Source organism: Gambusia affinis, linkage group LG17 (genome assembly GCF_019740435.1).
Source record: "Gambusia affinis linkage group LG17, SWU_Gaff_1.0, whole genome shotgun sequence".
Taxonomy (NCBI): Eukaryota; Metazoa; Chordata; class Actinopteri; order Cyprinodontiformes; family Poeciliidae; genus Gambusia; species Gambusia affinis.
The window spans coordinates 3,411,879-3,424,806 of record NC_057884.1 but is presented as its reverse complement, the minus strand read 5'-3'; the positions used below and the strand labels follow the sequence as shown (position 1 = coordinate 3,424,806).

At 40.4% G+C, this 12,928-nt stretch overlaps 1 protein-coding gene across 3 annotated transcripts in view; it reads left to right on the top strand.

The window, feature by feature from the left end:
* The window catches only part of rph3aa (rabphilin 3A homolog (mouse), a), a 37,130-nt gene extending 25,654 nt beyond the window's left edge, over positions 1-11,476 (top strand). For 2 of the 3 annotated variants that reach the window (XM_044096654.1, XM_044096656.1), the window contains 11 exons: positions 2,427-2,600; positions 2,721-2,897; positions 3,032-3,111; positions 6,187-6,261; positions 6,432-6,541; positions 6,629-6,755; positions 7,664-7,717; positions 8,415-8,566; positions 8,682-8,763; positions 8,847-8,943; positions 10,273-11,461. In XM_044096654.1, coding sequence (XP_043952589.1) covers positions 2,427-2,600; positions 2,721-2,897; positions 3,032-3,111; positions 6,187-6,261; positions 6,432-6,541; positions 6,629-6,755; positions 7,664-7,717; positions 8,415-8,566; positions 8,682-8,763; positions 8,847-8,943; positions 10,273-10,406 — 1,262 coding nt within the window. In that variant the 3' untranslated portion in view covers positions 10,407-11,461. Of the gene's footprint in view, positions 1-2,426; positions 2,601-2,720; positions 2,898-3,031; positions 3,112-6,186; positions 6,262-6,431; positions 6,542-6,628; positions 6,756-7,663; positions 7,718-8,414; positions 8,567-8,681; positions 8,764-8,846; positions 8,944-10,272 lie in introns of all 3 variants that reach the window. The other variant, XM_044096655.1, reaches the window with a different exon arrangement.
* Positions 11,477-12,928: the final 1,452 nt, after the last annotated feature.

Below are 12,928 nucleotides of genomic sequence, written 5' to 3'. Positions count from 1 at the left end.
AAACTCTGTTTTAGTATTTCACTGTCAGTTTTTGGGCCATTTAGGCAGCTGCCCAGGGCACCATGACAAAAGGGGAGAGCATGAATACCAGAAAAAAAAAATCTATAAATTTTGCCCTGAACAAGTTTTCAATGGCTTCAGTGCATGTGCAGTCAATGGGAAGTTAGTACCTTGTGTTAGCGTCCCCTGCTTACTGTTTAAAACAGCTAACCTAGCTTACATTCTTATCTCTTCATTTAATCCTTCACAGACAGTTTCATTTTCTCACTGTGGTTAATTGAGAGGCAACAAAAGCAGGGGGTTCGTCTGGTGTGGCCATGACAAATAATTAAGGCAAAACAATTATTTAATTAAAAAAACTTTAAAAAAAGAGATGTAAGCTCTTCATATGTGGGAGGTGTAGCTTTGCACAAGTTCAGCTGAGATGAATGGCTGTCTGCTGATGCTACTAGCTGTTATAGTTCCTTTTGAAGGCATTTGGCCTTTTCTTGAGTGATTCAGAAAAGTTTTAATCTGTCCTATTGTAATATCTGAATAAATGCGTGAATACATAACCACAGCGTCTCTTTTACAGCATCTGCCTCGGCCAATTCATGTCATTCCTTGAAGCTGCAAAACCAGGAAACGTGGAGCCATGCATGTTTATATTTCATACATTGTATGAACTTATAAACGACTAAAATCAGTTGCTTGAGAAAAATCCTTTTTCCACGTTTTAGTAGCTCAGTTCAACTCCACGTCTTATGACAATGAGCACATTTACAGCAGTTTTCTCCTAAATACAGGGCATGAAAATACAGAGAGAATAATTGAAACACACAAGTTAGCATTTCTACTCATAGTAGGACTTTGCATTGACTTCATTTCTGCCTAACCCATAACCCAACAACAGCACTTCCTCATATGGGGCTTTAAGATGACGCACACACTCAACAAAACAATAAAACCCAAAATGTTGAAGGTCACAAGGTCAAATGACATTGATTCACATCCACTCTGATGTGTTGTGGAAAAAAACTATTTTACCAAACACTGTCAGGTGAAATCCCTCAATCAGGTTTATTTATATTTTGTGCACAATACAGAGAGCTTGTAGGACCATCAGTTATGAAGCAGGTCTGGATGAAAAGCTCTGCCAGGCAGAGACAACACATGAGTTTTATACCAAGGATAAGGAAATAAAAACAAGAGGCGAGACAGTCTGGATCTGATGCAGCTGTGGAAAACAACTCCCAGCCTTGTACATGTAACACAAATAGTTCTTCTGGTGAGAGTTCACTAGCATTTTATACAACATGATCAGCAGATGTTAACTTGTAGTAATTTTCCACCACAGATGCAATGGTGATTTAATAAAGCCAATCAGGCAGATAGGATGTTTCATGCAGGCAGCCGGTTGCATTACATGCTACGCCTGTAATGCCAACACAGGATCAGGGAAGAAAATGTTCTACATATGAGGGTATGAATACTTTTTCATGGCATTGTACTGCTGGCTGCACTTCCAATACAAAATTTGTTGTTATTCTGCTGATGTTGAAAAACACGATTTCATAGTTGAGGTGTTTCCATTAAATAAGGAATTAAACTAAAATCACACGTGAACAAGCTTGTCCACGTGATAAATCATTAAAAATCTTGGTCGTTGCGGATGAGATCAGCTACATGAGATATGTTCATCCTCTATCTGCCATCAGAGGAGACGTTGGTGTCTTAGTCAGGTGTTGGAGCAACAAGCCCCACCTACTTGAAAGTGGCTATACGTGTGCAGCTTTTTTGGGGAAATTGTAGTCGGCGATTTGACACAAGAGCTACAGATTCAACTACAGGTGGAATCTGTAGCTGTAGCAGATCCTGCAACCAGGATCACTCCACCTGCGGATCCACTTTCCAAAATGTGCGTTCAAATGACACACAACTTTTGGAGCCAGCTGCACATTATCTAAAACACAAACAAAAGCAATCCATCATCCTCCTGCCACTTCCTGTCGTCTTCTTTGTCGTTTTTACCAGTAGTAACATCTGGCTGTTGTTCACGTGACTAGTCTGATGCAAAGAAAAAGTTGCAGTTTTGCAAAATACGTCTTTGTTGATATGCCCAAATAACCACCTCGTCCTAGTGGAGAAACTTTTTAGCGCAGCACGGCAGTTTTTCCAATATCGCCGCGTTTCCATGAAGCAAATGTATTTTTATACTTTCAATTTGTGCAACTCTGTTGTTAATTGGAACGTACCTACTGGTACTAAAGAGCGTGTTTATCTGAACAAGTATTTGCAAGATACTGGATCCAGAATGCACTGGTGATTGCTACCATTCCCACTCCCAGCAGCCATCACCGATCCATCTATCGAAGCAGCAGCTTTGATGTAGCTGCCATGGTGCCGACGATTGCTGCAGCTCTGATCATCTTCCTTTGTCTCCTCAGAGCCTCGGCAGAAGCAGTCCAGCGCGTCAGAACAATGGGAGCAGACAGCAAGAACAACAACTGACAGCTGTGATGAGACTCATTCTACTCAGGCAGCTGGAACCAAAACGGAGAGACATGTGTTGGCGTCCAAAGCACCTCAGGCAAACACGCAGCAGACGGCACCCACCCCAGGTAAAATCACACTCCTCCCTCTAAGAATAAGCCCAACGCTGCAGGGGGACGAGATGGGGGTCCAAACATTTTAGCTACCACTTTCTAAGAAGAGACGGCCCAGACTTACTGTGTCTGCAGTCCCAGCAGCGGATCTGGAGAGCAAGAGGCAACCGGTCGTCTCCTCAGGTCCCACATACATACCTGCAACCAGGATCACTCCACCTGAGATCCCACCTTCCAACAACGTGACGACCCAGAAACCCGCTCCAGACCACGCAGAGGACGACGACAACGACTATGACTCAGACGATGCCAGTAAGACGGTTGAAACTCGTCCATGCAGATCATTTGTTCAAAACTTTTTTGATTGATTTATTTATTTTTTTTGCTTTTAAAATCTACTTTCAGTTGTAAATGTATATTGCGCATCTGTGTCGTTATTCTTACAGCCACACTGGGATCTCTAGAGTTCAGCCTTCTTTATGAACAGGAGAATCATGCTCTACACTGCTGCATCATTAAAGCCAAGGTGAACACAAAGCCACATGCACAGGAAAAACAAAATGCTGACACAAGACAAAGTAAATATACCTGAACAGGATGACGTCACTCAAACGTTTTGTGATGTAAAAAGTACAAAATGAGTCATTTCAGTACTTTTTCCATTTTTAATAGGACATCCTCCACAGTTTAGCTGAAAGTCGAACAAATCTGTTTCGCTGTAGTGAATTGTAAGTCCTTTAACTTAGAAGCAAAAGTTGAAAAGGTGCCTTAAAGTAAGTAAACTTTTAGATTTGAGTTAAATCTCTGCTGACCAGCTTACAAACTCAAGATAATTTACAACTGTGAGTTAAACTTGTGCCTAAAACAGGTAGAGTTCAGGCAAAGTGTCTTAAACTAAACGGAGCTGTCTACAGAGCCCCCTAGTGGTTATGGGGAGATTTTTGTTTCTTTTGCGTTACCTCGGGATAAATTTGCGAATGCACACTGGTCTATTTTTTATTCAGTCACATTGATAACAAATGATAATTTAAAGTTGTACATATGTAACCCTTAAAAGATACACGTTGAAAACATGCTTAAACAATATGAACCCTTTGGTGCAGAAAACTGGTTCACAATCCATCTTTTAAAGCTCATGTTTGCGTAACATCTTTCAGCGAAGACGGGACTGCGCATGAAAACGACCCTTTAGTAACCATTCAGACTAATAGGCACAGCCAAAACTATCAGTTAGCAATAATACCCTGGGAAGAAAAATGTTGATGTATTTCTTTATTCTGTTCCTTCTTGTTTGTGTTTTAGAGTAGGGATGGAGAACCCATGTTTGACCTGCTTTCCTTTGGTGTTTTGCACATAGGCTTGTGGTGCCACAAGGGTTTTAATTTTTTATCCAAAAGTAAAACTTTAGATAACTCACAAACAATATTTTAACATAGAATTCTTGACATTGTAAGAGAAAAACTTTCAGTACTCAATATGAACTGACTATAAAATTCATCACTGTGTTGTGAGGGAATGCAAAACGTATTATGTGGGAATGGGAAGGAGGGAACACAAAAGAAATAAAATCCCCCATGACCCTTGCAGGACTCTGTAGCTGTCAGTTTCAGTGTACAGAAAAAAAATAAATTAATTAAAAGAACCCAGCAAAAAAGATGCTTTACACAAAGTAAGTCTTGTTTTACACATTTTTTGGTCAAATTTTAACTATTAGCCTTTTTGGACACACGACTAACCGTAACTGTAAAGAAGGGTCAGCTTTACTGATTTCTTTGACATTTTCTGATTGGCAGCATTAAAACCGTAGTTTACAGAGAGGTTTAAAAGGATCAAGATGATCTCAGGTTGGTACTGATTGTGGTTGTTGCACGGTGTGGACTGAGAAAACGTAAATCCTGAAGCTAAATCAAAAGAAGATCCAACCAAATGTTAGAGTACGCAAACCAATGCTATCAGAATATCGCAATTATTTTTAACTTGCTGTGTTTTCCCACTGATATTTTATTAGCTTTTTTTTTTTTTTAGTTGTGCAGGACATGCGTCGCATTAAAGTTATAAAAAGGTTTTGTCGTGGCCTAGGTTTCCACATTGGCAGTAACTTGTATTTTAACAGTGGTTTGTTGAGTTTGTTTTTTATACATTGACAGAACTGTAAAAAATGTAAAGCTGTAAAAGAAAAAAAAAAAAGAAAGACCAACATTTGGTTAAGCTGAGAAAACAAAAGAGAAAATGTAGAGCAAGACAAGTCAGGAGAGGACAGCAATACAATACGGAGCGTGGCTAAATCAATAAACATGTTAAAACGGGACGAGATCAAACAGGATGGGACAAATAAAACAAGATTCAATAAGACACAACAAGGCCAGGTGGTTCAACATGAGCAGATAGAAGAGGAAGGGAAAGAGACGTAACAAGACAGGGCAACAAGAGACAAAACAAGCAGATGTAAGAGACGTGATAAAGCAACAGAAGACGGGGAGGATGTAACAAGACTGAGACAGTATAAGATGAGACAGGAGGCGATTAACAAAAGAAAACAGAGCCAAAGGACGGCATGTAGAGTAGGGAAAGAAGAGAAAAGCTCACATGAGAGAGCACAGAAAGAGACGACGCAAACAGAGGAAAGACAGAAGAACAAACTAAGCAAAGACCTGGAAATTCAACAACTGAAGGAGTTGTGCCAGCAAGAAAATCCTCGGAGGAAATATTAAACAGAAATCAGCAAAACGAGTAGAGTTACTAGAAATGTGGACGATAAGACAGAAGGAACGACAAGACAGTTGAAAAACATAAAATACAAATTACAACAAATAACAATGAATAAAAGCTCAAGTTCAAACAGAAAAACATTAAATCCGACAAGTTAACATGTCAAGAAAAGGATTTTAATACAAAACAGAACGGATGGAGCACAAACATTACAAATGGACTTTAACAACATCTCCTCACCAGAGATCGCAATGCAACCCTTCTCTCACTTCAAAGTTTAATTCAGTCAAAAAATAGAGACACAAAAGTAATTTAAAAACATAGAAAAAAGAAAAAAAAAGACAATTGATTGAAGCAAATTGAACACAGGTGTTCTTCAAGGCTGTACTACCTGTGATCATTCATCAAAAGAATGAAATATATTACAATGCTTTGATGGAGCAGTTATGACGGCGTTGTCACGACAACAATCTAATGCTTTAAAGAAAATTCCCGAAAAATTATCTGGTTCTTCTGGGCTTTAGCAAATATAAACCATTTTGATAACCCTGACCAAAGGAGAAAAGGGAGAATGTAAACATCTGGTTTCAGCTGTTCACAGAGCAACAACGAGAAATGAGGTTTAAAAAATAAGCTGGATTTGGATAAAAATAAAAGGATTGTGTCTCAAAGAGAAAGGGCAAAGCTGACTGAACAGGGAAGGCAGGAAAGGCCGAAAATGTGTGACTAGAAAAGGGTAAGACAGAGAAACAGCATACTGGAAAGAGTAAAGAAGTTAACATAAAACCTTGTAATGCAGAATGAGATCAGGTGAAGATAGAGAAGAAAACTGGGACAAACTGGACAAGGCAAAGCAATAAGGTCATCTAAACCCTAATTTTTTTATGTTTAGGGTTTGAAACCAATGGACTCTAACGGACTGGCAGATCCGTATGTAAAGCTACATCTGCTCCCCGGAGCCAGTAAGGTATTCATCAACATATTTATTGTTACAAGTTGACCAGTGAAAGGTTCAAGGATGCAACAAGCTAAAACATGGGATTTGTTTTTTATTCTAATATATTAGCCTGGTGGTTTCTCAGTCAATCTTTAGCGTTTGCTCCTTTCTCAGAAACACTCTGTTCTACTCTGTTCAAGTCCAACAAGCTTCGCACCAAGACGCTTAAAAACACCCTGAACCCCGTGTGGAACGAGACGCTGATCTACCACGGCATCACCGACGATGAGATGCAACGCAAAACGCTCAGGTACCGTGGGTCACCTTTACCTGTGTTACGGTGAAGCCAGTTTTGAACTGGAAGGATTTGTAGAACTCGTGGTCGTCTTCCCTGCAGGCTGTCGGTGAGCGACGAGGACAAGTTTGGACATAATGAATTCATTGGAGAGACCCGGGTGGCACTCAAGAAACTGAAGTTTGACCAGAAGAAGAATTTCAATGTTTGCTTGGAGAGAGTGATCCCGGTAAGCGAGAACATTCACTACTCAGGTAGCACGATCCGATATGGAGGGCCATTTGAGCCCATTCACTGTTAAACAGAACCAGTGACTATTCTGAACATCTATATCCATTCATCTAGTTAAGCTCAAACATAACTCCAAATAATATTCTATATTTTGAATGGGCTCTGACTGGTTCACCTTGTGGTCTGACAGGGAACTACCATCATTTTGCCTCATCTACCGATATGTATATCTTTATAGGGGCAGTATTATGTATTTTCTACCCATATATTGCCATTTTATAGCACAATCAAGTGACTTCTGTCAGTTGTTGTAAAAATGCCATATTTATGTCAAACATAAATTAAAAGAAATGTGACTTTATAATTCAACACCTTGAAATTGGGCCTCTGTCTTTCTGAGACTCCGCCTTCAGGAAGCCATCACAACATGGCTCCTCTAGTAACCACTTTAACAACGTTTTTACCAGCATTTCACTTAGAAGTAGCTAGTATGATGAGCGCAGCACATGCCCAGTTCCATCAGGTGTCTGCTAATTGCTGCTGGCTAGTCTGAAGGAGCTGAGAGGGGGATGGATGGCCTGCCTCACAGGCTGCTCTGTGAGGCAGAAGCTCAGAAATGTGGAAACTAAGAGGAGGAGTCATCCTAAGTCCACCCAGGCGTTTTTCACTGCTTGAATGGTTGCCATGGAGATTCAAGGTATTCCCAAACCTGCATGAAAGAATCAAGGCAACACCCCAGGTATGTTTTTGGTGAGGGAATAACATTATAACGTAATGTAAAACTCAAAAAACGGTTAGATTTGACATAATACTGCCCTGTTAAATATTCATATGGGTAGGTAAGCAGGTTAAAGATGCAGGATTTTTTCTGCTGCGATGATGACGGAGGTTTTGGTTTACATGCAGGTGAAGAAGGCTGTTGGTGGGTCAATTCGTGGCATGGCACTTTATGAGGACGATGTAAGTTTCATTATTATTGTCATGATTACTCCAAACCTCGACAAGGTTAGCATAATACTTCTGAACTAATGTGTGATCAAATTTCTCTTTTTTGTTTTTGCAAAGCTACTTTAAGACACTGTGACAGACATTGTGTGTGTTTTCAGCTTCAGATTTCAGTTGTGATCCCGTGCAGAGCTGGAATCTGTCTGACCTTAGATAGATTCACTAAATCAAACTGATCCACAACATCTCTTTTCTCTTTTCTGTATTAAGTAGCTTTCATCTGGCTTCCAGGACTTGTTTTGTTATGTTGCCATGGATATGTCAAATCTAGGAGCCATGACACAAAGACGTATAAACTTGTTTTTTTAGGAAATGGATGGGTAGCAGCGCTGCCCTACAGCCCTCAGTCACACTTTACACGACTGATGTCCAACATCTGACAGTCGCTGAAAAAATTAAGTTAGGGCATCAAAATTATATGAATTATATTGCATCAGTCTTAGAGAAAAAATGTAAAGACAACCTATTATTATCATCACTTTGAGACTAGACATGTACGCTTTGCTCCAATTAGAGGATAATCTGTCCAGATACGAGATCAGCACAAAGCGATATTAAGATCAGAGAAAATGTGTTTCTTTGAAAAGCTCCTGCATTCATTAGCCGAATGTGTATTGTGTGTGTGTGTGCGTGTGTGTGTGTGTGGGTGCAGCTGAAGGAAGGCGAGGACTCGGCGGAGAGGGGCCGCATCCTGATATCGCTGACATACAACAGTCAGCAGAGTCGTCTGGTAGTGGGCGTGGTCCGCTGCGCTCACCTGGCCGCCATGGACTCCAATGGCTACTCAGACCCTTTCGTCAAAATGTGCGTCTTCCTTTCATCTGCCTTTATTTCATTTGCTTTTCTTTTCTCTTTTCTTCCTCTCCTTTTGACGATGAATGAATCATGTCCAGAACTTTCTGCTTCTTTGTTGCCGTAGATGTCTGAAGCCAGACATGGGAAAGAAAGCCAAGAACAAGACGCAGATCAAAAAGAAGACCCTCAACCCGGAGTTCAACGAGGTCAGTTGCTGCTTCCGAACCGCACCCTCCGACTCCACCCGCAGGTTACGTAACAGACCCCGCGTTTCTTCACTGGGTTTCAGGAGTTCAGTTACGAAATTAAACACGCCGAGCTCGCCAAGAAAACTCTGGACGTATCGGTCTGGGACTACGACATGGGGAAATCCAACGATTTCATCGGTAGGTCCATGGACAGATTTCTTCATAACTTCAGCCGTTGTTTATATGTGATGGCATCAGAAATTTCAAAATATGTGACAATGAGTCAGACTTGTCTGAGTTTTATAAGCAACAAATCAAGTACTGGTATAATGAATTATCATCATTTGCATCATTTACTGTTTTTCTCTTTTCTCTCTTTCTACCAAAGACTGAAGATAACAAAAAGTCTTCAGTCTTTGGTCAATTTGTTTACAGAGACTTCATAATTCATTTTATTTCTTTTATTTCTTTCTTTTGGATATTTAATGTCTTCCAGCTCCAGAATGTAATGATCATTACAATGTGAACTTTCCTGGTCTTTCAGAATGCGTTCTTTCATTATTAGGCCAAAACTGTCACCTGAAAATGGCCTCAAAGCAACAATATTATCGTATATTGTGATAACTTCTGGTACAGTTTATTATCCAGTAACATTACAATGACCATAAGCTGCATCACTCTACTTTGACACAAATTGGTGCATGAAATTGCAATCACACTTCTGATACCGATACAGATATTTGAGGTGTAGTATCGGCCGATACTGAAAAACAGTGCTGAGTTGACTTAAAATGTTTCTTTTTTTAAAAAAATAAATAAATTTAAAAAAAAAGCACAGACATGAATGAACTGAAATACAGATTTATTTAACAACTCTGCACCAGCACAGCACTTTATGAGGAAAAGGATGTAAACTAGTCAAACCCTGCCTTCATTCCTACTGAGGTCGACTGTGTCAAAAGCAGCATTGAGGTCTAGCAGCCTGTCTGTCTGTCTGATCTGAGGTTGAGGCTGTCTGTGCCTCTGAGGGGAGAAATCTGTGTCAGTCTGTCATCTGAGGCTATGAGGGCGTCCGGTCAGAATAGACAAAAGATTTTTAGCCTGTTTGCAAAAACATACAGAAGCATTTAGCTGCCAGAGCGAGGAGCTGGGAAATAAACTCATTCAGACGAGAAAACCTTCTCGCTGATGCAAAACGTGTTAAAACAAGAGAACGTTTAATCTCGTTGGTTTTAATGAGATTAAAAAAAACCTGCTCTAACTAGGTTTTATTAAAACCAACATATCTCGTTTTGCATCTCGTTTTAAGACGAAATCTGCTCCTGAATTTATTTACAAGCTCTGGCAGTTAAACACTCCCATAAAAACATTGAACCCCCCCACCAAAAATAGCAATTACAATGGACAAAAATAATGAAATGAATAGATATGAGATTAAAACAAATAACAATTTGTTGTACAATATCAATTGAAGCATTTCTGCATAAATGATCATATTATTCTTGTCCTCCTGTCTCTTGTTTCCAGGGGGATGTCAGCTAGGCATCCAGGCTAAAGGAGAGAGTTTGAAACACTGGTACGAATGCCTCAAGAACAAAGACAAGAAGATCGAGCGCTGGCATGTCCTGCTTGATGACAACACCGTCCAGTTTGAGGATTAATTCACGCTGTAATGATTCACTTATCTGCTCCTTTATTTGATCACTTCTCTGCTCAGTGTTGTTTTGCAGTTTCTAAAGTTGGAGCCATTCCTCCGTGTGTTCGTATGGAGCTTTCCCCAGAAGTCGGATGTGATTTTTAAATTTCTCGTGACAAACATGGATGTCGATCTAAAGTAACCTCCGCCTGACCCCGTCACCTAAACTAGTCCAGGAAGCTTATCGTATCGCATCTTGTAAAACATGATAGAGGAGCCTCTGAACTGAGCGTTTATCATAATTCCCGGGGAAGATAAAGTCTTCGTTATCGCTGCTATCAGGTGAGAATGTTGTGTTGAAGTGTGCACAGATGCTCAGACCCGACAGAGGGAATTCCCGGTCGTCTGTCCGACCTTTTCCCACCCCATCACGTCATCCCGGCGACCACGTCATTGCTGGGTGAAGAGGTCGGCTTTCCTGATGTGTCTGATCACATTTTATTAGTTGATGTGTAATGTTATTCTGGCGTGTGCGTCGTCCATAACAAAGCAAGCAAAATAAATATATGTCTCTAATTTATTTGTGTTATTGTGCCAACCGACCATCCGTTTTGCATGAGACTGAATCAACACATTTGTGGACAAGAGCCCAGTTATGAACTTCCTGAGGTGTATGCAGACACTTTGTAGCACCTGTAGAGTATGGAAAAGGATGATGTTTGTCAACTGCAGCACACAGCGGCAAGCTAACAGTGACCTGTCATTTTACTGTGGCTTTAATATTTAATATTCGGTTGTAGAAATGCTTTCGGCTCCACGCAGCTGAGACCTGTGCAGTCTGGCTGGCTGGAGAAATTCATGGGGCAAAATGAACGCTTCTGCATGGACCTTCTTTATGAAATGAGCATAAAACTAAATTAGACCAAGCAGTGGTTCAATAAAACACAATGGAAGACTCCTGTTCTAATCTAACTCTATATTTTAGAGTCAGGTGAAATGTTTCCAGCTGCTTATTCTCCCTGAATTGCTGCTGACGCATGTATGAACCCATGTTGTTGAATACATGTGGCTAATTAATAAAGACATTATAGCACTTGATTTGGAGCAGTGTGGACGTTTTTTTTGTTTTTTTTTTTGTTTTTTTCTCCTGTGACATGGCATAAACTTTGTCTGAATCAGGCGAGGTCTAATCCAATCAGCTGATCCAGACACGCAGATGAGAATCAAGTGGATTTTGACCTTTCTTGATAATGCACTTTCCCTCCAAGTGGGTGAAAGGTCACATGCCTGATTGACTCCGTCTGACCTTGAATCCGAAGTCAAATAAATTCAGGTATTGATCCTGCAGAAACGCCCGATAACGCCAGGCTCATTTATGAATGTTTCTTAAATTTTTTTATTAAATGAAACTAGAGTTCAGCACGTCGCTCAAGCAGAACAAAAGTATCTGCAAAATCAAAAGTGAACGAGACGCGAAGAATAAATGATTAGATGAAGCCCATGTGAGAGGCTGATGTATAAGATGGTCTATAAAACGAGATATAAATGCAAATTGGAAAAAAAGTGTCTGTAGACGACAAGTTCTGCAAAATGATCCCAAAAAGGAGGTCGTACGTGAATTAAACACACCGGTGTCGTAAAGGTGCGAATGGATTAAAAGATGTGAAATAACATTTAGACACAAAAAGTACATTTTAATTTCAACAAAGTAGGAAACCTTTATTTATTTTTATTTTTAAATAGCAAAATTGCAAATTGAACTAAAACTACAAATATGTCAGCCAAAAGAACCCTGACACAACTACACAATGATTGGACGATGTCTTCCCTACGGCTGCTTCCTTATTGGATGACTGGGTGCAGTGGCGATGTTGGACTTGTCTTACACACACCTGGATCACATGAATGATTGTTACCAGACAAGGGCTGCTGATGAGGGAATCTGACAGTCTGATCCACACTCCATACCAGTTGGTGGCGGTAATGCACTATTTTTTGTTTGCCAACTGCAAAAATCAAAAAAAGACAAAGAAGAAGAAATTGAGGGAATCTGATTCAGGTGTGAGGGGAAGAGAAATCTGTCAGTCACCTCAGTTTTAGAAACTGCTTAGAAGACCATCATCTCAGATTAGAGATTAGAGATGATACTCCCACCAGCCCACCAGTTTCATAGGCCAAAAATAATCATGTTTTATGATTCTGTGTGTCAAGACACACATAGAAAAATTGTCGTTTCCGTTGTTTTTCTATCCATCCATCCATTATCTGAACACCCTTCTTCCCTAATGGGGTCAGGAGGGTTGCTGGTTCCTCTCCAGCTGCGTCCCGGGCGAGAGGTGGGGTTCACCCTGGACAGGTCGCCAGTCTGTCGCAGGGCAACACAAAGACATACAAGACAAACAACCATGCACACACACACTCACACCTAGGGAGAATTTAGAGAGCCCAATTAACCTGACCGTCATGTTTTTGGACTGTGGGAGGAAGCCGGAGAACCCGGAGAGAACCCACCATGCACAGGGAGAACATGCTAACTCCATGCAGAAA